At 31.4% G+C, this 27,142-nt stretch overlaps 1 protein-coding gene across 7 annotated transcripts in view; it reads right to left on the reverse strand.

The window, feature by feature from the left end:
• Positions 1-1,557: 1,557 nt before the first annotated feature.
• Positions 1,558-27,142, reverse strand: part of wdb (serine/threonine-protein phosphatase regulatory subunit widerborst) — a 66,647-nt gene continuing 41,062 nt past the window's right edge. For 2 of the 7 annotated variants that reach the window (XM_080172856.1, XM_080172855.1), the window contains exons 5-18: positions 24,213-24,281; positions 21,727-21,828; positions 20,140-20,264; positions 18,076-18,174; positions 16,563-16,595; positions 10,441-10,531; positions 9,873-9,920; positions 9,443-9,526; positions 8,834-8,884; positions 7,022-7,141; positions 6,412-6,515; positions 5,830-5,955; positions 5,419-5,510; positions 2,386-4,985 (exon numbers count right to left, since the gene is read on the reverse strand). In XM_080172856.1, the coding sequence (XP_080028982.1) occupies positions 4,951-4,985; positions 5,419-5,510; positions 5,830-5,955; positions 6,412-6,515; positions 7,022-7,141; positions 8,834-8,884; positions 9,443-9,526; positions 9,873-9,920; positions 10,441-10,531; positions 16,563-16,595; positions 18,076-18,174; positions 20,140-20,264; positions 21,727-21,828; positions 24,213-24,281 (1,179 nt within the window). In that variant the 3' untranslated portion in view covers positions 2,386-4,950. The other 5 variants (XR_013882724.1, XR_013882723.1, XR_013882725.1 and 2 more) reach the window with 5 other exon arrangements.

Raw genomic sequence — 27,142 nt, forward strand, 5'->3', positions numbered from 1 at the left:
GGGGGTTAGCTTCAGGTCAGTCTAATGCTAATTTTCGCTCAGAATTTGAGTTTCTTGACCTAAAAAACCTATAGTTTGATATATAACAAGATATATATTAGAAAAAATGCACTTAACCCCTGCGGGCCACCAACCTAGCCCGCTGGGGCTAGCTTCAGATTAGTCTAATGCTTATTTTAGCTCTGAATTTGAGTTTCTTGACCTAAAAAACCTATAGTTTGATATATAACAAGATATATATTAGAAAAAATGAACTTAACCCCTGCGGGCCACCCACCTAGCCCCCTTGGGGTCGATCCCCGACTTTCTGAATCATCTTAAATAATGTCCATGTGAATAGATACAGTGTATTTAAGTTAAAACCCTAAGAAAAAACAATTTAAGGCAAGTTTCCACATCAAAATAGACCAAAAAAAGCCTAAAAACCCCATTTCCGCAGGGTTTTTCTTACCTAACCTAACCTAAAAATAAAAAATTTTGGATTTTTTTGCCATTTAGATGTAATACCTATAGGACTAAGCTTATATACCAAGTTTGAAGGGTCTAGCTCAATATTTAGACCATTTTTCTCACGGTTTAAGAGCTTATGTCATTACGCCCCCCCCCCCCCCCCCCTTTGTATTATTTTTTACATATTATGTTTTTTCATTTAAATTCTTAATAAAAACAAGATTTTTTAATTTCATATTAGTTATTTCTTTCAGTATTTTTTCAGATTATTTTAAAATGATTCTTTTTTTTTAAAAAAAGAAAAAAGATTTATATAATAGCTACCTACCATCGAATTTATTAATCTTTCGATTTCGAACTGGTTTATTCATATCCGAACACTCTCACGAATTTCTTCGTTTCATTTCGATTGGTTCCTAAATACTTCTCGAATTCTTCGAATTTTCCCAATATTCTAACTCTTTTAGCTTACTTTTCGGGGATTCTTTAGTAATTTATGGAATATCGATCGATAAAAAATATTAATTGTAGCATAAGGAAACGAAATAAGACGTTTTTAATGGAATAACATGAAGTTACAAAATGAATAACATAATGACTAAATATTGCTTTTTCCCTAAAAGTTTTTTAAGAGAAATAACTTTACTTATTAATCTTCAATGATATATCTACAATAATCCTATTTCGTTTTAACTTTTTCGCCCTTCCCTAGCATCCAGGGGCTTTGAAAACGTTTGGAAGGAAGGGAGTACAAAATATTTTAATTCCGTCCTATCGAAAATTTCCCAATACAGAGCCCTTAGTCGGTTTAGCATTTTATTAGCGATTCTTTGGCAACCAAAATGAACTTTTTTAACCTCTTTGTAGCAATGGAAATCTTAGCAGCTACTTAGATATGCCGTAGAATTTTTCTTACAAGAGAACTGTTGTAGAGGTATTTAACAACATGAAAGTAACAGTTCAAATATTCAATTCAAATTTCTATTTTTGTCATTTTTTTGTCTGTTCCGTTATCCAGTAGGAGGGGGTTATTTTAGCCCGCTGCGTGTTTCCCTTCATTTTGAAAAAAAAACAATATAGAATACAACAAATTCAAATAAAAAGATCTAATTATTCAACATCTTTATTCATCATTATTAATAATAAATCGCATAATTGATATTAATTATTGTTGTGTAGTATTGTGGCCCAGGCTGCCAGACAGACAGCCTGACAGACAGACAGACAGACAACCTGTCTGACAGCAGAAAGACCAGACAGACTAAAAAAGATTGGTTCTGTAAAGTTCTGTTAAAAAAAGATGACAAGGGTGGATAAATTCATAAACGGCTTGCTACAAATCTTTTAAAAACTACAACAATTATAATTATAATAAAACTGTAGGAAAATTTAATTATGAAAAATTACCAATATTAAAATCCTATAGAAGGTAGGTATATCATTCAGTTTAAAAATAAAAAAGTTTTAATATTATTTCATTTTTAGCCACCTTTCTAAAAAACTACATTATTTATTTTCTATCAGAAAAAAAATCAAAAAAATCTAGAATATCAGTTAAGAATAGGCCCAAAAAAGGTTGGCGTTAAAAATTACAGTTTTTGAGGGCAGAAAATATTTTTTTGCTGGTAACTAATGCCTGACAGAGATCCTTGCAACAGAAAGGCTTTATAAAAATCTCTGCTATGAAAAAAATGATAAAATAAAGGAATTATAAATTCTATATAAACGAATAAAAACAAATAATGTTAACAGATAAGCATCAGATACTGTGAGTGACTTCAAGTTAATCACAATTTTGTGGATTAACTTGCTTTATTTTAGTTTTACACTTGTCAATAATTAAGGAATTTTTAAATTTAATTTTTCCAAGGATAACCAACTTAAATAAAACTGCATTAAGTTTTTCAGCAATTGTTTTCAATTCTAAATAAAAGGTTTTTTTTAAATTTTTAGTCTTAAGTTACACTGTAAACAGCATACATGGATTGAATAATGAATATTTAACAATGATTTAATTTAAGTACTTTTAAACATTAAACAGTGTAAATTAAGAGTAGGTTGTTAAGTAAAAAAGGATTTTTAAGACATTTTTCATCTACAAAAATTTAAATGACTAAACAACTTATAAATAATGTCATTAAAATCCCTTTACTTAATATTTTTTTTTAAATTAAACCTTGGAAAAATATAAAGATTGGAATTAAAAAGGATGGGATATTTAATTTTCTGGATGTATGATTAGTTTTAATTATTTTTGTTTTAGTCGACACTGACCGACAGTTGCAGATTTATGTAGGAAAAGTGTCACGACCCTTTGTGGGGTATCATGGAACGTCTCCTTTATAAAATCTACTGACATTAAATATTTGTTTTGTGTATCACAATTCTTAATTCTCTCTCTCACCGACAAATAAAAATGAAACCTACGGCACATTTAGTAATTATGCTAACATTTTAATTTTAAATTGAACAAAAATGGTTGTAAAAAGAAAACTAAATGTCCTTTCAAAATTAAATTATCATTTTCACATTTTTCTAACAATTACAGACATTCAATGTTATACAGATAAATACGAATATTAATCTGTTAATCTTTATAATGTGCCGTACAATTTTGGTTATTTTTTTATGTTTAAATCGAGGCCATTTTGTGACAGTCACACAGAAAAATTAATAATAATAAACATAACAGCCAATTGTGTTTTTTACTTATTTCTTTTATATTTTATAAATATAATGATAGATTAATTTTGCCCAATTGAAAATGAAACTTTAAAGTGATGCTATTTTTTATGTATGAGTTTGTGTGTAATATTAAGTGTGTGTGTGTGTGTGTTTGTATGTGTGTGAGTACACAAGACTCAAAAATAAAATAACATTGAATATTTAAGAATTATACAACATACAAAAAATGACATCACCGTTCATAAATAAAATGAGGAAAAAGAATTATTTATATTAATATGGGCAAAAAATTAATATTGTTTGTATTACCAACATTTAACAAATAAACTTTTTAAGTAATTGTGAACAAGATTTTTTAAACATGCAGCAAACACAAATATAACCCCTCAAATTTTTTAAAAGGTTAAATTCGTGCTTGCAACTGATAATTAATCATTATAGCAATCAATAATGATTTAATTCAAACATTAGAAATAATGATATAAAAATAAATTAAGCCTAATATTAGTTTACCCTTCTCCTTCCATTTCATATTAAACAATTTATATTTTTTTACAATAAACATAAACTTATATGGCTGCCTTAGTAAACAAATATATATAAAAAACTGACCATAGCTTAATCAATTTTTATATCATTTTATAAATATGACATAGCGTTTTTCAGCACTAATATTTCCTAAAATGGCTAGGAGATATTTTTGGAGGTAAAACTATCATTTGATATTAATTTTCTTTTTAACATATAAATGGTGTTTTTCTTTTCTGTCTTTCAACTTTTTATCACTTGCTTTTAATCAGTACCCAACTTTCATTTATTCTAAGATATTAAAAATATCTATGTTTGATTGATTGATTGTAGATAATAATGCGCGGCATTTTAATCACTTTTTACCCGCGCATTTTTGCTAGTTACTGAATTAAAAAACATCAGGCAAGCAACTTTATATAAAATTCACCACGATTATATTATTATTTATATTAAAAAACATTAAACTGGCCAAAATTATAAAGAATTTAACTACACATTTTGAGGAAACATTTTCTATCTTCATTCTTAAAATATTTGTATATAATGCTAGAAGCTTTTTTATGATAATTAAATTCATACATTATATAAATGTATAAATATTGATAGAAGAATGAAAATGAAGTTGTTGTTGTGGCACTCTCTAAACTAAATAGTTGACTCCAACAATGTTGTTTATAAAACTGGAGGTCACTGAACTGTATTAATAATCCACACCAGGTGGCTGCACAAACTCTATCAATGATGTGGGTTTAGGTAAAATCATACTTTTTTAAATAATATATAATCAATATTAATAAATCTATGGCGATCTCTGAGGGGTTCTACTGACACCCCGGGACCCAGTCTGATTATTTCTTTTTGTTGTATAACACTAGCTTTGCTAAAGTCAAGCTGTCTCTAATTAAGCACATAGTTGTCACTAATGGCTCATTAGGGGAATTGGAACATTTTTGTTATGTCTAGGTGAGGTATGGTTGGTGGATCTAGGAATACTTAGTGGAGTAGTGGGAGAATTTCTTAATTTGATGGCATTTCTAAGTCGTTCTAGATGTGGTTTAGCTGGGTGAATTTAGACAATCTAGGAAAATGAGGTATCAAGACAAAAGATTGGTGTTATGAGGTTATAAGGTGGTGTTAGGGGCAGGATAAGAGAGGGGTCAGGGTTGGCTGTTGGGTTGATTGTGACAGATACAGCTGGCGTGTTGGGGAGGCTGGGAATAGTGTTTTTGTTCTTGTTGTTGATGACTGGGAGATGCTAGTTGTTGTAGAGCAGCTATGTACCGATTATCCATCCTTTACGTGGTTCAACTCATACATATCTACAAGAAATAAGTAAGTTAGGTACCTACTTAATGTTTCTTCTTAAAACAAACTCCTAAGCCCTCTAAGAATGTAATTCACAAGGGATGAAAAACAGCAGTTGAATGCACTATTGAAGAAATAAGTAAACAAATACCCAGGTAAAGTTACAATAGCATCGGATAGATTAAGGAGAACGGGATACACCACGAGACATTATTTTGGTGTATCTCTTGCTTAATCAAGTGAATTATTATATGGTCATTGGTCAAAATTCCTACAGACAAATCATTTTTGCCGGAAGTCATTACTGAGTAAGGGGCCAGGGAATTGCCCAAATTTTAACTTTTCATGTCGCACACCTGACAAAGCAGCAGTAATAACCAACAACAAGCGAGTGCGCTACCTCCTACGCCACAGCCGTGGATAAAAAAAAATAAATCCATACTTTACCTAGAGATATGCCTTCCTTTGTTGCGTTTCTGATTGAAAGGTCTTGCATTTTTCTCCATAGATCTTCACGTTCTCTCTCTCTTTTCTTCTCTCTAAAAATTTTAAAAAGTTATTGTGAATTCATGTCATTTGATGAATTTTTAAAGTGGTGAAGCTACTCTGTAAGTTGTTGTGTCTGTCTGTTCGACCGTCCAACAGACCGTAACATTATGGGGTAATTCCTTAACCGCTATTTAAGATACTGTGGATTTATTTGGTGAAGAAAAACCTTAACAAAGAGCGTACAGTATATAACTTACGATGACCGTCAAGCAACAGAATTATAACCCCGCCGCCAAAAAAAAAGGTTTGAACATCCTTGGTCGTATTAAAAAAACGAGCTTACTAAGAGTAAAATGTTACCATACTTACTTTTGTCTATCAGCTTTGTATGACGCGGTGAGATCGTCGAAAAGTTTTGAGTTCATTTCCATGAATGTTTTGAGTACGTTGTACACCAGCGCTACGATGGTCTGGTTCCAGTGCTCTTTGCTGATCCTGTAATACATTTGGTTCATTAGAATCTCAGTAACGGCCATATACAAATTCCAAATAATGAAAAAATACAATAGTTACCTACCGATGCTTTTTTATTAGAGAGGCAATCTTTTCAATTAAATTTTGAAAATCTTAGGAAAATATTAATAATATATTTGCCAATAAAGGCATTTTTATCCTATTGTGTAAAAAAGTAAGGTTTTTTTGTCTTCAGCTTAAGATTTCAGTAGGTATCTACTGATCCGATTATGTTTTCTACTTTGGGAAGCTTTATATTGGTCTCGTGGTGATTTAAATTTAATTTTGGATTTAATCCATGGGATGGTTTTAGGCTATTTTAAGACCTCTTCATGCCCCTTTTCAACTAATATAATTAAGTATGTGTAGATACTGAAGACTGACTCATAAATAGTATAAAGTTCAACGCAGCAAAGCAACTATAAACTTAGTTTTTACCTGTAGAGGGCTGGGAACATTATTGGCATTATAACTTGATTATTTTCATCAATGAGTGAGGTTATGTATTCATTATTCCAGAAATACAGGGCTCTCTCTGCAACCTACAATACACAAAAACGTTCTTGTTGGATCCATTATCATAAATCATATAAATATATGTCATACTTCTATTAAAGTAACAGGATGTCTATCTGTAACCGATATGGTTCTCCTTCACAATGTAGATTCTTATAGGTCATTTTAAGGTTATAGCTGTTTTGTGGTTAAAATCATACCTGTAAAAAATTACACCACAATTTCTTACTTAAAAAAAACTGAAAGTCCGGAAGGGTGTACTTCCTCCCCTCCCCCTTCTAGTGCCCCTAGAACTTGTCTGTTACATAAATTATGGAGATTTTGCTAGTAACATACGATCTCGCCAACCACTGAACCAAAACTGCTTAATATATAATATTAATCTTTAACTTTTAACTATTTTTTCTCCTCTCTCGTCATTACCTAGTCAAATTGCTTCATTTATCAAATAATAATAACCTACAAAAGGAAGAATTTCACATGTGAATTGGGGGGGGGGGGGGGGATTTGTTTAATGTCCAGTGGATTATACCTGGAAGTGCGGACTAGAAACACATTTAGCAATCTGTTTGAACAAAGGCTCCTGTATCTTGACAAATTGAGCGGGCTCAATCACATCCAAGATCTCCTCAATCTCCCCAAGAAACATCACCTTAGATAGATAGATAAATAAATATTTACATTGAGTAGATAGGTAGATATTGAATAGATATGATTAAAGATTAGAGTAAAAATTAGAGGGAGAAAGGGTTAAATAACTGTATCTCCCCATCGCGACCACCTTGTGCAACCCTTCTATTGGGTCATTGAAAATTAACCAATGCAAAGGTGTCGCTTATATTAACACAGCCAAGTAGCAGAAAATAATTTAAAAGCAGACGAAAGAAGTCTTTGAAAAAGAAAATACTTTAGATCTGTTGATTCAAGGGACGATAATACAAATGCTTTCATCTCCCCTTAAGAGATAGGACAATGAACGTAATATTATTATACATTCCTTATAAATGTAAACAATACGACTCCTTACTTAAATTAAAATCATTGGTTGAAATGTTTGGATACTAATAGTTTGAAACCAACCAATCAAATTTCAATTAAAGTACACAAAGTTAATGGACCAACGAATAAGCTTTCAGGGTTATAAAACTTTGGGTACCGGTGTAATTTAAAGTTCAGTTTCTCTTCCCTGCCTAGAAACAGCTAAAAGGTTGGAGCAGCAAACGCAAAAAAAGCAATTAAGGCCGATTTTAGGTACATTTTCTCTAGCTTTGTGCTCCCTTTTTAGCCATAGAGGGCCGAAAAATACCCTTCTTTGCATTTCCAAAGGGATAGTTGAATGAAATGCATTTCAGAAAAATAATTTCAAGCATAAGTTACAATTATGCCATCAAACATATATAATTTTGTATTACCATAAATAACAAACAATTAGACATCACTAAAATAGTCGTCATGCTGTTTTTGTGAAAATAAGCCAATCACAATAATACGATTCAGAGGCGTCCAAGCTTTTTATTTTGGGAGGGGTAAAAATTTTTGAAGGGGGGATAATTCGTTTTTTTTTTTTTGGGGGGGGGGGTAAAATGGCGTGCGAAGCGCGCCGCAAATTTTTTTTACCCCCCTCAAAATTTTTACCCCGGGGGTAAAATTTGCTTGGGTGGGGTAATTACCCCCCATGAAATCTGTTGGCAGGGGTAAATTTAGTTTACCCCCCCCAAAATTTACCCCCGGGGTAAAATTTTTTTTTTTTTTTGGGGGGGGGGGGGGGGGTAATTTAAATTTTATTAGATATATAGTATTAAAAATGCGCGCAAAGCGCGCAAAATTTTTTTTATTAGAGATTTTTTATTTTGGGGGGGTAAATACCCCCCCTAAATGGTTGGGGTTGCCTACGGCACCCCAAAAATCGTTTGGACGTCTATGATACGATTTTAAGTCTTGATATTTTAAAACTACCTGGTAGAAAATTGAAAATCTTTCAAATATATACCCCATAGATGATGTTTAAACCATTGAAGAAAAAAAATTTAAAGTTCACTAAAATCATGTTTAAATGCATTTCGTGCAACTACCCCTTTTCATTTCTTGCTTTCGTAAAAATTATAATCTCACTTTCTATAAAAATTCCATAGATAGTTTTTAGAAAATTGAAAAATCATTATTTAATATTTATACAAAAAAACAATAGATTTCTTAATAATAGAATTACTTTTGATAATTATTTTCAAACAAAAGAACTTTGAATTCTTTTATTATAATTTTAAGAACATTTTTATGAACATAATGACTTTCTGTCTATTATTTGTTTCCAAGATTTTTTGATAAAATTTTATTAATATCTCACCTCTTTTTGCGAACATGTCTTTGGCCAAAACTTGAGGAGTCCTTTTATAACCTGAAATTAAATGAAGGCAGCTATAATTCTGTTTTAAATAAAAATATTTCGTCTTTTTTGTATTATTATCTGTCTATCTATATGTCTTTGCTTAGCAAGTAAGGCTTGGTAACAAAAACCTGTTTGTTTGTTTGTCTTTTCTGTTTAACTGCTCAGTAAGTGTGGCATCCTTCTCCAGAAACTGTCTAACATAGTGGTCTATCTATCTGTCTGTCCATCTGTATGTTTATTTGTATGTCTATCTATCTGTATACCTGCTCAGTAAGTGTGGCATCCTTCTCAAGAAACTATACAACACAGTGGCCTATCTATCTGTCCGTCTGTCTAACTCTCTATCTGTCTGTCTGTCGTTCTGTACCTGCTCAGTAAGTGTGGCATACTTCTCAAGAAACTGTACAACACAGGAGCCTATCTATCTATCTAACTACCTGTCTGTCTATCTATCTATCTGTATACCTGCTCAGTAAGTGTGGCATCCTTCTCAAGAAACTGTACAACACAGTGGCCTATCTATCTATCTATCTATCTACCTGTCTGTCTGTCTATCTGTCTGTATACCTGCTCAGTAAGTGTGGCATCCTTCTCAAGAAACTGTACAACACAGTAGGCCAACTGTGCGTGATACAAGCTCAAACATCGCACCTGCAAAACACAAAAAAATTATGAATAAGCTTGATTTTGGCGCGATTTTTAAAATTCAGAATGAAAAAAATTCTTTTCAACAAACTTTTCGCTTTACGATGAAGTTTTGTGCAAAATATTTTATCATAGGATGGAATAGTTATTTCTCGCATCGTATTATAAACAGCATTTCGCGGATATAAAATATATACTTACAAGATTAAAACCAGTTTTTGACCCCCGAGATGCCAAAGGCTAGAAATATTTTTTTTTCGTATGGATGAGAACCGGTTCTTATCCACCTGATATTAATCGGTTTCGAATGAACACGAGAAAGTTCATTAAAATCTTAGCAGAATTATTTTACCTTATGCAGTGGTATTAGCACACGAACTAGAAATTGTTTATGCTCAGCCTGAAATAGTAATTTTTTATTACTACAAAATAAACAACTTTTAAATAAACAATAGGTAAAGATGTATTTCTAAGATATACACTTCGTAGAACTATCCCTTTCAGTTTTATTTTAGCAATTGGTTGATTAAAACTTAGTTGTCCTAATATCCAAATCATCATACTTCTTTAATCCTTCATTTTGTATAACATATTCATACAGCCGCTAGTATCTTTTAAATAAACATAAATTCTTCATTTACAAGTCTAAACTTACAAATGATTTCAGATGGCCTACTGACTATCAAGACAACTTGTAAATTATAAAATCAAATAATCAGGGATCGGAAGCCGCGCGTAAGCCGCGTGTAAGCCTCAGTGAAATCGTCATTTTATCACTATAAAATTTAGCTGGATGTATAAAACTGACTCTTTAGTAGACAATCCTTCTTTCCAAAATTTCTTTTTCTGCTCACAAGCAGGTTTAAAACTGAGGCTTATGCGCGGCTGAGGCGCGGCTTCCGAACCCTGCAAATAATCACCTTCAGTGGCAACGCGAACCCATTAATAATTGAGCCCAGAATTTCCAAAAGCTCTCCAACTCCATTAAAGTGCTCTGTCTCGTACACAAACCTAAACAGAGGGGGAAACCATGCAGCCAACTTATTACATAAGACATGTCTTCTTGTTGAAGTGATTCCAACAACTTAAGCTTGGTCGTATTACACAAAAAAAAATCTCATCAATTTTCCCCATTTGATTTTTTTACTCTCCCAAAATTGAATATGAAGCAATATACAAATTTTTAAGCATTTAGTAAATGAAACCATATTTAAATAATCCCCATTTTTTGGTTATTAGTAACACACTTACTAACAGTTTTATATAATAGTTGGTTAGTGTTAATTAAAACTAATTAAAAACAAGCTAGATATTTCTAAGGACTAAGGTTTACTGTTTTTTTTAAACTACCAAACATTTTCTGTTGTTCTTGCATACACTTTAATTATATTCTTAAGAAACATTTATTTAGATGTATTTGAATCAAGTTATGTTTTTATGTTCCTTCCTTCTACTTCCCACAAAAAAATTCCAGATTAGAATCAAATTAAAATTCGGACCCTAACCTAACAAATTTGATTTATCTTTTGTTGATTATGTTATTGGTTTGCCTTTTCACACATAAACACTAATAGCTTTTTGATATCTATAATACAAAGTAGCTTAATGTCTGTCTGTCCGTCCGTCTGTCCCTTAAGATCTTGATAACCACTAAACTGCATGGATTCTACTCTTCAGGGAATATATCTACTAGTCATGTGGTGGTTTTAAGCAATTATCTTGGGGGGTGGGATACCCCCCTCCCCACCCCCCCCCCAAAAAAACCAAAAATTCCCCTGAATTAAAAAAAATAATAATTTGAAGTTAGTGGTCGCCAGAGGTACTTAATTATTTTCTTTAAATAACCTCTAGGGGCAAAGCCCCTAAGGGCTAGGGGCGAAGCGGCTAGTCCTGTCACAAATGTTTGCGCCATTAAAAGTCATAAAATTGATCATGTTGTGGGCAATATAACACCAAACCTACGATAATACAATATTTAAATTTGCATTAATTGTTTAAATGTGTGAGTTTGTGTTGAATCTTTCAGGGATCTTAATGGATAAGCCAATGGAGGATAGATTCATATACATCCCTAAGATAATAAACAAAATTACCCCAGATTAAAACTCCTGGTTAATAATGGCTAAATTTCGACACTTTAGAACATACCAATCAAAATAAGTTTCCAAAGTTTTACTGCCAAAAAATAAGATATCGTGGCTTTAAAACTTTGGGTACCAGTGTAATTTACAGTCCAATGTCCCCTCCCTCCATGGAAATGTAAGTGTTACTGTGTATCTGTCAGTGTAAAAGTTTATTTGAGGATTGAATTTTCATATATTAGACCAATAAATATTAGGAAACATTTACAGATTTTTGAAAAATTCAGAGTAATTTTTAAAATAGTATTATTCTTTATTTAATTAAATTTGTATTTGTTTTATTCTAAAAAGCAACTTTTTTAAACTGCATATTTGTTTGTGGTTGAATAACAGTAAGTATCAACTCATTTATTGGTCATTTCCTTCATCCAGTACAAGAGGAGTGGGTGGGGTAAAGAGGATGATGTAGGTATTTTTATGCCGCTGCTAGTTTCACTTTTTTTTGAAAACATGAAAATCTGATGTTGTATCCAAGTTATAAAATATCCATTATGTGTCTATGTGAGAGAGACAGAGTGGTTTTGATGTATTATGTGACACGTAGGGTTGGCAATCCGAATCCGGAATCCGCCCAATTTTTGGCCAATTTTGAAATCTAGAATTCGAATCCGGAATCCGTTTTTATAGCGGATTCGGATTCTTATTGTTAGGCTAAAGTTAGCGTCTTGAGTTTTTTTTCTTTCAACCCCCGCTATTTCTAGGCAAAGATCACAATCCCCATCTCTCCCCACCTACACCACCAAGTGGAGAGATAAGAAAATATGAAGAAAAAAAACGCAGCTTTAGATTCTTCCCAGTACCCGGTATAATTTAATCCCATAACTTACTTAAAAAAAAAAGCCCTTTAAAATATTGCTAAAATCCAGAATCCGGAATCCGTCAAAAAAAATAATTCGGAATCTGCGGAGAATCCGTTTTATTTTTGCACGGATTCTTGTATGAATCCGAATCCGGTCCAAAAATTAGACGGATTGCTAACCCTAGTGACACGTGTTTATTCATTCTAGATTGGCGATAACATGGCATTAAAAACTACAATCAAAGTTTTTAAAATTCAAGTAATGAAAGATTTTACAATATGGGGGGGGGGGGTAATATGCCCATTCAAACTAAAGAAGTTTTAAAGGGTTTTTAATGAGGTGGTGGATGTTTTTGATATTATTTTACTACCTCAGGAAAAGAACCCTATAAACATGCTTTAAAATTAATCTGTTTAAATTAGAGTGATTTTTTTTACAATTAGGTGAAGTTTAATTTTAAAATTCAACACATTTATTTTTTTGTACAACTTTACAGCGGATACTTTTGCGTCATTCTTTTTACAAGCTCTGCCCCACCCAAAAAATAAGTTTATACAAAACAAATGAAAAAATAGTTTTAAAAGATTTCTCGTATTCATTCGAATCTTGTGGATAGGAACCGGTTCTCATCCATACGAAAAATTATGTCTACCATCGTATTATATCCAGTTTTCTACGTATATAAAAATTTACAATCATAAGATTAAAACCTTTTTTTTCAGCCCGTGCTTTCGGCACCTCGGGGCTAAACAAAACTGGATTTAATCTTATAATTGTACATTCTATATCCGCGGAAAGCTGTTTATAATACGATGCGAGAAATAACTTTTAAAGTTATCTGTGGCAGTGGAAAAAGTTTAGCCACTCTGAATCCATTAGCAAATATTGTTATTCCTATGTTACTCATATCATGTCATTTCTATATTTTAAGTAAAAAAAGTTTTAAACGTTGTTTATATTATATAAACACTGGGCTATATAGAACCAAAAAATAAATCCATCACTTTTACAAACACTAATTTCAATCTTTAGATCTGAACCTCTTCAAGACCTTTATATTCATCAAAATCATCCAAAAGGACGTCCAGGGGGGGGGGGAGAAAAAAGGTGTTTACCACACCTAAACAATTTTAGGGTAAATGTTAGATCACCATCCCACCCCCCATCAAAAAAAAACTTTTAAAACGCTCCTTACTGGCCTCTACCCTCTTTCAAAAAAAAGCATGAACGTCCTTGAAACTAACAAGAACAAATTTATCATAATCAAGTAGCTGAAACCCTTTACAGAAGTAAACAATGACGTTATAATTAATCGATATAATTGACCCTAATTCTCTAGAGGTAAAGATACATAAACTGTAATTACTCGAATCAATTTGTATACATCTTTATTTTTTCCTTAGTTATCTAATGTAAGGATATCAGATGGTAGGAAGGGGACATCGGGCTGTATTTAGTAATAGTCCCCAAAGTTTTAAAATAACGTTTTTTTATTCGTTAGCTGAACAACTTCGGGGACTTAATAATTTGAGTTAGTTCCTTGAGTGTCCAAACGTTTCAACTAAAAAATGTGATCTACAAAGGTATTAATTTTGTGTATCATCATGGGGGATGTACATCGATTTATCGACCTGTCCCAACTTAAAGTTACCAAGAAGCATTTTGATAATTGAAAATAAAAGCAAAAACAAGAAAGAACAAGTTCATTTACTCTGTTTCTATATAAATTAGGATTGGCAATCCGTCCAATTTTTGGACCGGATTCGGATTCCGGATTCTTATATTTTTGACGGATTCTGGATTTAGGATTTCGGATTTTGGCAATATTTTACAAGGCCCTTTTTAAATAGATTAAGGGATTAAATTTTACCGGGTACTGGGAAGAATATAAAGCTTCGTTTTTATCATATTTTCACAGTAGCTTCTCCACCCTGCAGCGGACATTTTCTAACCCTTATTCAACCTAACCTAACCTATAATAAGCAGGAAAAGCTACTGTGATATATTCGGTCCAAAAAAAAATCTAGACTAATTTTTGCCTAACAATTAAGAATCCGCTATTAAACTAACGGATTCCGGATTTTGGATTCCAAAATTGTCCAAAAATTGGACGGATTTCAGATTCCGGATTGCCAACCCTAATATAAATTAGTCTTCTGCAATTTCTTTCTCAGTTTCCCCTTATAATCGTCTTTTAAATGACTCTTTCCGTTCATATGCTAAATTACAACATTTAGGCCCTGTTACTTATGTATATTGTAATCCTTAATGTGTCTTTTAAAAAATATTAGAGCTAGATCTTTAAATCATTTTAGTGTTGAGCCAGATCGGGATGAGCCAACTTTCCACCAATGAGAGCACAGCATTAAATAAAATGCCGCGCTGTGATTAACTGAAATTCGGCTCACTCCGATCTGGCTCACCACTAAAATGATTTAAAGGTCCAGCTCAGTTATGTATGCAAGAGAAGGCAAAAAAGAAAATAGTTTGGTATTGGCAAAAATGACATTTCCTAATAACCTCAAGACTATAAGACAACACAGCCAAATACATAATTAATAAGAGGATGTTAAGTCACAAATATAGGAATAGATCAATGGACAAATAAATTATTCTTCCCAAAAATGAAGGTGTAAAAATTCAGATTTTGATGAGTAAACCAACCATTGAATTAATTTCGAGAAAAAAATATATACCTATCAATTTAAGCTATTTTTAGGGGGCTACCTTAGCATTTAATAAGACTACCTAAATCAGATGAATTTACGAATTATTTTTTTTTCAAATTAATTCAGTTGTTGGTTACAGCTAGATTTTGAAAAATAGTAACCATCATGGGGGGGGGGGTGTTTGAAAAGTAATTTAATTATCATTGTCCTATCCCTCCCTGATGTAAAGTATAATGTGTAAGAGAGAACAGATAATCAATATATTTCTATTTTTATACACAACACAAGATTCATATAAATAGAATCTTAGCAACAAGGACAATTTCTTCAAAATTGCAACACAAATTTTTGTGAGTAGAAAAACAACGGAAATAACTATTTCGACTGTAGGAGTTTTTTTTAGTAGACTATATGAAAAAAATCTTTTTAATGACAAAAGAAAACAAATGTACATATATATATATATATATATATATACTGTCATTGAACCAAGTTTCTAACCACCCCCCACCCCATCCTCCACACCCCTGTGGAGAGTACTTTTTCATCAGGCCTCATCTAACCTGGCCCAAAAGTAGCATCACCTTTGCTACATTTTACAACTTCAAATAATAAATAATTGTGTATAGTTCCTTTTGTGACAACGCCTCTTAAAGTGAGTTTTATCGTATTTTCCCAGTAGCTTTTGATAGGTTCCTTTAGGTTAGGTTAATGCCCGCAAGGGATAGAAATAGGAGAAAAGCTAATGTAAAAATAAGAAAAAACGACTCTTGAGAAGTTTTGCCACGAAAGGGACTATACCCAAATAATTTACTTTAGATCTCGGATATTATCTATAAAATTATGAAAATATTCCTCATTAGAAATTCCAGTCTAATAATATAATTTACATACACACAATGTCGTCTTAGTTATACTGTGTCAGCTTATATGCCGCGTAACCTTTTATGTGCTTTTAATGGCGCGCATTTTATTTCTCAAAACTCAAGGCTACACGAGACAAATGTTTGCCATTAATTAAACACAAATTTCATAAAAAATGTACCTATAATTTTTTTAAATTGAAAAAATAATGTTTAATTAATGGCAAAAAAAAATAGTTAACTAAACAGGTATGTATACAGTTTCATTGAGTATTATGTTCTAATATTGAAACTTTTATTAAGATTTAAAAAAACTTCAAATTAAATAAATGATATCTGATCTATGATGCAACAGTACATAAAAGTAAAAAATGTTAGTAAAATTCTCTTCAAGCTATGTTAGAAGATATATGTCTAAATTGATAGTTTTTTCATAAGGTGAAAATTACTCATCGGTTAATGGAAGAAAAATATCTGCAATTATATTAATAAAAATGAAACTATACACACGCGAAAATAAAAGATTTAAATAAAATAAAAACAAACTGAAATGTTGATAATGTTCCTACCTCACTTTTCCACTGCTCAGAGTCTCAACTTTCCTGGGTAAAGATAACGATACTTGGCAAAACAATAAGAAATACACAATGGTATCAGAGATCATGCGCTCACACAAAATTATTTTAAAATAAAAAGTAAAGAAGGTAAATACACCAATAATAATGCAATTGATTCATTTCATTGATAAATAGTTTTGTCTGTTGCAATGACAAGTAAAAATCAAATAAAATTCTCAATTTTTAAAGACAATTTTGAACATAAAAAGTTAGTTCAGATAAGCAAACAAAAAAAGGTCACCATTCCCAATTTTTCATTTTTTGAAAAGTTGGCAGTAATTTTTGCTGTAGATATCATTTATTTTATCATTAAGGGCACATAAAAGCCCTAAAAAAGCTTTTAAAAAGTTCTAAAACAGGATGTATAACTAAAATACTGACATCTTTAATTCACCAAAAAGATTACTTAACTGAACTAAATTTATATTCTTATTAAAAAAATTATTTCCTTTCATATAAATGACAAAAAATATGTTAGCTAAATTTGTGAGACCAAACTGTATTTATTATTTTTTATCAAGAGCACATTTTAAAAATAATTGAAGCATAAATGTTTCATCTAATTTTGATAATATTGTCCAATGTGAGGTAAGTAAGGATAGAATATATATATATATAATAATATTACTATATAAGCAGAGTGTGCTATGAGGCGCCTAATTAGACTACAGATAATTGTAGCTGTAGTAGGGATAATAATAATATAATAATGACTTGGGCTGCATGCAAAATTAACAAAAATTAAATGGACCAAGTGATAAATAAATATTTGAAATCAAACTATAAAACCCAAAATGTTAACTAAACCCATTTCCTTTATTGATTAATCTAGTACAAATATCAGTAAAAAGTATAATAATTTTACCCCTGAAAGGACTGTCTTTCATGATAAGTTCCCTTTTTACTATTTTTTAAGATAAAAATACCTACCACTTGATCCGGAAAATAAAAATTTGGGTTGCACGACCACATTGAAATATAACATTAAGAAAAAAAGAGATTGAGAATAAGACATCATTTGTGTGGAGAGAGAGAGAGCAAAAAAACTGTGCATAGCAAAATGATATAGAACCATTGTCAAGAAATGAATGAAAAGTTTCACATCTAATAAAGTCAAAATATATCATATTCTCCTCAAAATAGACTTGGATACAATATAAAAATAATAATAATTGCTTACATATATTATCTTTAGATGTCCTAACACCAGAAAATGACCTTGTAGGGAACCCGGGCAATTCTACAATTGACAAAATAGGTACTATTGTGCTTTTAGCATAAGTTAATATTTGTGTCATGTTTGGTTTACAAATTTCAGCTAAATAACAGATTTACACCATTCTTAGTTGAGTAATCTTTAGACTGTGACAATGAAATACTTTGGGGAGCCGAAAGTCGTTTGTAAAACTGCCTGGGTACCATTAAAAAAGGCCAAAAAAAAGCAAAATAGAGTGTAATACAATACCTCAAGAAAAAATTATTGATTTGTTTTCTGATAAAGGCGCGAAGACCGAGAAATTTTCCATAAATTCTGTGGAGGACTGTTTTCAGAAAATCTCGTTCTCTGCAAAAAAAAAAAAAATGAAACGTTTATCTAAAACTGTAATTCACTGAAAGTAGGAGTCAGCAACAATAGAACAGTTTTTGTCGTCATGGCAGTAATGACAGACTAACATTATTTAGGATTTAATTTAAGTACATTTAACTGTTATTTAAGATTTTGAAAATATAATTTATTTGGGGTATAGTCTCTTTCTTGGCAACAAATCGTAAGGTGCGTTTTGTCGATTTTTCGCAGTAGTTTTTCCCCTATTTCTAGTCTCGGGACAATTGCCTAACCCTGCGGGGCAATCACCTAACCACCTAACATAAAAAAACTATAAGACGTTGCCACGAAAGGTACTATACCCGTTATTTGAAAGTAAATACGAATATTTAGGCAGTATTCTTTGGAGATAATTCAGACCTACGGACACATCCCTATTATAAACAGCTCCTCTAAAAACAACAGTTTTTTATACATATGGCTTTTTTTACCGCATGATCACAGTGTTATCTATAATACAAAGTAGAATGATGTCTGTCCGTCCGTCTGTCTGTCCGTCTGAAGCTTAAGATCTCGGTAACCACTTAACCAATATGATTCTACTCTTCAGGGTATATACCTATTGGTCCTGTGGTGGTTTTAAGCTATTTTCTTGGGGGGGTGGGACACCCCCAACCCCCCCAAAAATGAAAATTTCCCCCCCCCCAAAAAAAATTTCATATTTTTTTCTAATTTTAATGTTTTTTATGTTTTTATATGTTTTTATATCTTTTTATATTTTTTTATACTTTTCTATATTATCTTTATATTTTCAATTATTTTTCTTCTTTTTAAATTTCTTTTCTTCTTTTAAACTTTGTTTTATCAAATTCAAAAAGATTGTGAAAACTTCCTTAACATGTAGGGGCGAAGCCCCAAAAAGGCTAATGGCAAAGAAATTTTAAAAACAATAAAAAAAAAGAAAAACTTAAAGGTTTTAAATAATATAAATCAATATAAATAAATATAAAAAGTTATAAAGGGTTATAATATGTTATAAAGAGTTAAAAAATGTTATAAAATACAGAAAATATCTAAAAAAATGTAAAAATTTTTATTAAAATTCTCCCCTAAACCTTTAGAAAAAAGCCCCTAGAGGCTAGGGGCGAAGCCGCTAGTTGTTTAATAATCCACTTTATACTAAAAAATTTACACATTGTGTTTTGCGTTAGGTCCTGCCACTAGGCAACATATTTGATATTTCTTGTGTATTAAAATAAAATAAAACTATATAAACAATATACCTATGTAAATATTCGTATCATATAATTGTGTTTTAATATGTTGACTGAAATAAATATTTTGATAAAATACAGGGTACCTACTAAAACAAATTGTAATCATTTACATAGGCATTTATTAAAACAGTTCAATTTTTAATTATTGAATTGATGCATATTAACTCTGTAGTAAGTCTTTGAAGTCAGCTAATAGCGTCATAAATATGAACACAGCCAATTCCCAAAATAAAAGCAGAAAGCAATTGCTAGCTTGTTGCGAAGAGCTTACTGTATAGGTATTATTTTGCTGAATTAAGAAAACATTTTTTAACACAATGTCAATAGGTCAGTATCAGCAACATTATTAATTAAATTCTTTTGTGTGACACAGTGTAACACATAGAGGATTTGTTTATTGAACACTTTTATATAATAGTATCATAAAACATTCTTTTATCTATTATAGAATCGTCTGTATATATGGCTTTAAAATTCCTAACAATTAGCAGATAACAAACCCGTTGATTTCCCGACGTTTTACTGGAAGTCCTACATCTGTGCATAGTATTGATTTGCACTAGTTTTTGGCCATGGCATTTCCTATACTCTAACTAATATATAGCGCACTAACATAGTTTATCTTTGTCTTGAGTTATAACACGGTTTGACCTTAGAATTATTACCACCGACAGCCACAGGTTTAAAAATAAAGGTAGCTGCTTACCTAGGATCTTCTGAATCAAAAAGCTCTAGAAGTTGCAGGACAAACTTTTGGTCAATAACTTTCTTTCCAATGGTTGGCTGGAACTCGGGGGACTCCAGGAATCGAAGGAAAAACTCGTACACAAGCTGAAAATAAAAATTTTTAATGATGAATATAAGGATGCAGGGTTCTTAAGGGATAAGACAATGGCCGATAAATTGATATACATCCCAAATGACACAAAAAATACCCTTTCTGTAGATTTCAATTAGTGGTTGTAACGTTTGAACGATCAACTAAATGAACCAACCAATCATATAACTTTATTATCAGACTTTGGGGTCTAAAAATAAACAGCCCAATGTCCCATCCCTCCCCGACTGGGATGTATTTCTGTGACGCTTTTTAAAGTTTACTTTTTACTTCATCCCGTGCATCTAGGGAAGGGCAGGGATGTCAGGAAACTAGCCTAAAACCACCCTAAAACAAGTATACAACTTCTCCGAAAAGTATAACCAATTTGGAACAGCATTTCCTTAGATCTTTAGCTTCAGACAAAATAGCCTTACTACTTCATATTAAGGATGGTCTATATTTTATAACCTGCAGTAAGGAATAAGTTGCACTTTTGAGTGAGGACTTTTAGATGCTTTACTTAGTGACTTGTTCAATTTATCTTTAATAGTTATTTCTCGCATCGTATTATAAACGGCTTTCCGCGGATATAGAATGTACAATTATGAGATTAAAACTTGTTTTTTTTAGCCCCGAGGTGCTAAAGGCACCGGCTAAAAAACTAGTTTTAATTTTATGATTGTACATTTTTATATTCGTAGAAGCTGGATATAATACGATGCTAGACATAGTTTTTTCGTATGGATGAGAACCGGTTCCTATCCACCGGATTCGAATGAATACGAGAAAACAATTTTTAATCTTTTAAGATTTCTTTAGAGAAATTTTTAAAGTAAAACACTTAAATATTCAGTTATATAAATGTCTTTTTTAAAACTTGAAAGTAGAAGACTTAATCTTTCTGTTAATTATTAAAAACTCTCTAAGAAAAAACGACACATTTTCCAAAGTGGAAAATTAATTTGAAAGTTTATTTTTAAAATCAATAGGTAGATATTAGGGTTGGGCTCAATATCCGGCCGGATACCGGATATTGAAACTATCCGGCCGGATATCCGGCTCTATAACTTTTATACTTTACACCAAAAATCTCTGCTTTTTAAAATCTTAAATGACTATAATTTTCTTATTATTGAAGCTAGAAGAACATTTTTTCTGAATAAGTTTAACTTTATGTACATTTATATAAGATTTCTGAAGAAATTTTTTTTACTACTTTAATATATGGTAATTTGGCCGGTTATCCGGCCGGATATCCGGTAATTTGGCCGGATAACCGGATATTTGCCGGATATCCGGCGTTGGCCGGATATCCGGCCGGTTACCAGATATCCGGCATTTGAAATCAGCCGGATATCCGGTATCCGGTATCCGGCCAAAAAAGTATCCGGCCCAACCCTAGTAGATATTATTTTTATTTTACTTTATTACTTATTCCCACACTTGACCCTTGCTTAACCTAACCTAACTTACCGTTAAGTGTGGCCAGGAAGCTTCCAATGTTGGGTCGTCCTCCTCCGGGTCAAAATCTGGATTATCACTGGGAGGCAGCGTGCGGAATAGGTTACAGGCTATCTGAAATTCAGGCAAAAATGGATATTAGATGGCGAGATATTCGAAATGTTATTTCTTGGATGTTGCGCCAGATTTTCATGTACGACAAATTTTCCCTTGTCAATATATCCACGTATATCCTATATCCATTGGCGAAAAAGATAGGAAATGAAGAGAAATGCTAGAAGACCTCTGCAATAGATTGCATAAATGTTTTTCTTTAAAATTAGGGAGATTTTATACAGGAAGTTTTTGTACACACAAGACAAGCGCAAAAGCGCGGTATTTTTAACAACCACTTGTTTCAAAAAATTCACAACCCTTCTTTACACCATTATACAAGTTTTTAAAAAATAGATTTTAAATATTAAGGATTACTAATGTGTTCAAGATGTTGAACTTTTTATGACATAAAGTTTAAAAACTTGGCATGATGTCATCCTTGTGAACTAAACTCCTAAGCCTGAAAGTTTATTAACAGACTCAGACTGTAAACTTTCCCAGGTACAATGTAATATCTCAACTATTGTGGGTAGGCTATTAAATTGATTCAAGTTTATTTGAGAGGATAATTTTTAACCTATTTATAGATATTATTCTTAACTAATAAAGATTTAGTATGTAAGTTTATTAATCCATACCCCTTCCTAATCTCTGACCAGAGCTGCCTAAGACAGATTTTTAATCAAAATAGGGATTGGAGGGGATAAAGATCAAAAGAGTTGATTTTCAGTAAAACCAGGAGATTTATACATTTAAAAACATCCACGAAAGCTAACAATTCATATATAGCCTCATGTAAACAGATATTACGAATTTTTATTGGAATAAATCTACAAAATCTTATATTGAAAAGTAAAATTACCAGAATTTATCTAATTAAAAAGTAATAATGTCGCTCTGTTGCACCATTATTATGTCAAATTCTTGACTTAATTGTACTCAGAACATTACTATATACATATACTTGAATAGGATGCTAAACTTTAGGTTTTCCTGTTAGAAATGTTAGGTTTATTCATCTATGTCAGGAAAGCTAAGAAGAACAGTGCTGCAGTTTAAGATTTTCAGATTAACACTTATAATAAAACTTGTTTAAGCAAAGATCTCGTTAAGACGAAATGTAATGTTCAACTAGGCTATCGTACTGTTTGAACGATGATTAATTAAGACATGTTTAAAAAAACCTGTGCACGGAACCAGTTTAAAAGTTTAGAGCAAAATAGTTTTCTTTAAATGTATTTCTGAAAAAAACATTATTTTTTCTTCAAATGATTTACACTATATAGCTCTGACGTTGTAACTTTAGACAAAGCAGAGAATCAGGGTTGTAAAAAAAAAAAAAAATTTATAAGATTGAGATTCTGCCTTGGAAAGCTTGCATTTTTTATTGAACAAGGATGACAACATCCATAAAAGCGAAACTCTAAAACGGTAGGACAAACAAACATTATCACTTGTAGAGTGTCAGAACTGAATAATCAGAACCTTAATGTATAACAGTCGAAACAAAATTGTAAGTAAAGGGGGGGTTTTTTAATGCAACCATCTCGTAATCAATGTATAAATGGCACTTAGAATTCGAATTTTGATCTAAAATTCTGCATGAGTAATCCTTGGTAGGTCTATTATCCCTAAATCGAACAAAAAAGTAGAAAAAGTAACGGCTAACGGCTCAGCCGTTTACCCGTTTTTTGGCTATTTTTAGGGCAAATCTGTCATAGATTACGTAGGAATCAACCTTTTGAAACATATTTTTGCTTTAAATCATGTGAAATGATACAAAAACAACATTTTCAGATTTGTAGTACCAGCAACTACCGGCTAGAACCGTTTGAAAACATTTTGGAGCAGAAAATAGCATTATGTGGAGATAGGTTTCGTGATGATTTGCATTGAAAATATCCCAAAAAATGGCTAAACTGTTGCGCCGCCAGCTGTTAGCCGTTATTTTTCCAACTTTTTGTTCGATTTAGGGAAAATAGACCTACCAAGGATTACTCATGCAGAATTTTAGATCAAAATTCGAATTCTAAGTGCCATTTATACATTGATTACGAGATGGTTGCATTAAAAACCCCCCCCCCTTTATTGAAAAACTGCTTAAATACAGGATAATGTTTAGTGCTTGATTATAGAGATGCTTTGCTTATAACATTGTACTTTGTTGTCCTAGGAATCAGTATTACTAAAATCAGATCAATCGGATTATTATATGACATAAAAATTTGTTTTTAAATAAGTTGATAATCAACATGTTTAAAATAGAAAATTATAACATGTCCAAAAAGGTATCAATAGTCTAAGGGGAAAATAAAACTTAACATTTGGGGGAAAATGATAAAAGAGGTAATGTCCCCCCCCTCCCCCCCAAAAAAAATATTGTCCAGAGAAAAATTTCTTACCATTCTAATTATTTCCGGGTAGACAGGTTCAGTAAGGACACCTCGACCAGCTGTTATGTAATCAACCACCTGAAACAAATAAAAATATAAGATGAATGGATTTATAATTACTTGGATCTTCCACCAGATTATCATATACTCTAATAATGTGAAACTTATAGCTGGCTAAAATAACGATCCCCCCAACCTACCCCCTTTACCCCATCCCATCCATTTCTACTGGATGAACTGACTAATGAGTGATAATCATTATAGCAACCTCAATTGATGACAATTTTTCCCCTGTCATAATATCCACATATATTCTATATCCATTAATATATAGATTTCCTACAATTAAGATAACTATGTTAGTATTCAGAGACGTCCAAGCTTTTTATCTTGAGGGGGTAAAAAGAGGGATTTTAAGTTTGAGGGGGGTAAACGCCCATTTACCCCCACCCTTGGACGTCTATATTAGTATTTAGTTAATTTATTTACATTATTATCTTTGATGAAACCTGAAAAGTAAGAACTTGTATTTTATAAGGAAAATAAAGGATTATGGATGATTGAGGGAAAGGTAGGTTGCGGGTAAAATCCGTAAAGCATGTGTGTTTTAAGTTAAAAACAGTAGTAGAACAATAAAAATTTATATTCACTTAAAAATTTTTTTTTTGTCTATAGTTCTTTTCAATGAAAAATACACATATTTAGTGAATATTATCGTTCTACTACTATTTTTAAGCCTTAAAACACACTGTTACGGATTTTACCCGCAACCTACGTTTCCCTTTATGTATACCCCCAATCCCAAATTGGTGGAAAGGTTTAGACACAGCTAATTTGAACTAATTAAGGCTAAATAAAAGTACAAAAGTTTATGAGCCAACGAAAGAATGAACGTATTTATAAAAGTAGAAAACACAATATTCTTGAAATGAATATTGGATGGATATCTTCAAATATGTCCCTTTTTGAGCTTAGTGTACATTAAGATATATAAGTTTTCCGGAATTTTAAAGTTAGGGGGAGATTTGAAATCTGCATCAAATTTTGAGGATTTTATATAAAATTCGTTTTTTTTATAATTCTTTATCTAAAAGCGGAAATGCAATTTAAGTTAATTAATTTTGGCATCTGTGATTGGTGGATTTAAAAAATCTGCGCTCTGATTGGATGGCGTACATCATTCAACCAATTAGAGCGCAGGTAGTTTAAAATCCACCTATCCTATTGGTCAAAATTAATTAACTTAAAATGCATTTCCGCTTTTAGATAAAGAATTATACAAAAAAGAATTTTATAAAAAATCCTTAAAATTTGATGCAGATTTCAAATCTCCCCCTAACATTAAAATTCCGGAAAACTTATATATCTTAGTGTACATGCATGTTGTCGTTTTTTATAAAAAAAATCTTCCAAACTTTAAAACTTTTGACATAAACCTATAAACTTTTAAAGCGTAAATTATTACGTACATTTTGCATTTTCCAAGCTACATACACGGAATACATTTTGCTTTTAATTTATAAAAACTAGCACTTGACGCAAAGTGACGAAAAAAAATTATGTTATTTTGCAATAATTAATTAGTTTTCATAGTTTTTGTGTAAACATTTTACTTATTTTTAACATAATTTAATCCTGATAAATGTTGAAAAAAAGTTAAAACAAACATTCTGGTGCGAGCAAGATAAGAAATTATGTTATTTTATAATTCTACTTTATTTTTGTACAGAGAAGTTTTTTCCTCAATTTTTATTGTCAAAGAGTTTCACATATTTTTTGGGGGGTTTAGATTATAAGTTTGCGGTTGAGCACTTACCACCCCCCCCCCCCTCCCTTCATACGCCATATTTATCAAATAGATGGAAAATAAGAGGATGTAGTTTTTTTTTCATGCAGGACTCGGGTTCTAACCCTTTACAGCATATATTTGCGGTGAACTAACCCTACGGGGCTACCCATCAACCAATATAACCTAACCTAAATTAATAAACAAACGAAAAACTTCTCCCCTCCTTCCCCTTATATTCAGTTTATTTCAAAATAATGAGTGGGTAGGGGTTCTATCAGTTCTTATTTTTCTTTTTTAATATATCAAAATAAAAAATATCAAGAAAATCATTATAAAATTACCTAATACATGTAAATTACTATTTCTATAATTACTATCTTAGCTTTAATATATGTTGTCATCCTTATTTCATATTAAAGTTTGCTTTCTTTTTGTCAAAATACTAAGTTTAAGTAAATACTACAATTTACAACTATCTCCTTCTAGTTATTACCAGCTATACAAGTTAAATATTCAAAACAAATATTTATATGATATTTTAAATTAAAAAGTTGACCAATCAAAAAATTAAATTAATCCTATTATATAAAGTAGTAAGTAGTTTATTTATCTGTGGTTCAAAATTTCAATAACCACTGAACTGATGGGTTATCCAATTTCGGAAAGCTTTACAAAGATCAAGTGGTAGTTTTAAGCTATTTCATTTTTAGATTTGAGTCTTAGGATGGTTTTAGGATATTTTTCCTACACCTTCAAATACATTATAGAGCCTCTAGATCTAAGGGCAAAGCCGTTAGTTTTTCATAAAGGGTGATTATGTTAAAAAAGAAGCAAAGCATCAATCATCTTATTTGGCCATTCATATGAATAATAAACTTACAATTTGGGACTAGCCCAGCAACTAGGGATCTCAAAAACTATGATATTTCATTGTAGATTATCTAAAGACCTTGCAAATATGATATTATTTAGGATATTTCATAAAATATAGACGTTGACATCATTATTTACTAAAAACTTTTGAATAGCATGATGTCATAATATAAAGACATGTGAAACCTGACCGCTTATATTTTATTTTAAACAATATTTTACTGTAAAATTGACTTAAAACAGTTACATATGAGAGTAAAAATGTTTAATTAGATAT

Source organism: Acartia tonsa, chromosome 9 (genome assembly GCF_053477335.1).
Source record: "Acartia tonsa isolate MP-2025a chromosome 9, ASM5347733v1, whole genome shotgun sequence".
Classification (NCBI taxonomy): domain Eukaryota; kingdom Metazoa; phylum Arthropoda; class Copepoda; order Calanoida; family Acartiidae; genus Acartia; species Acartia tonsa.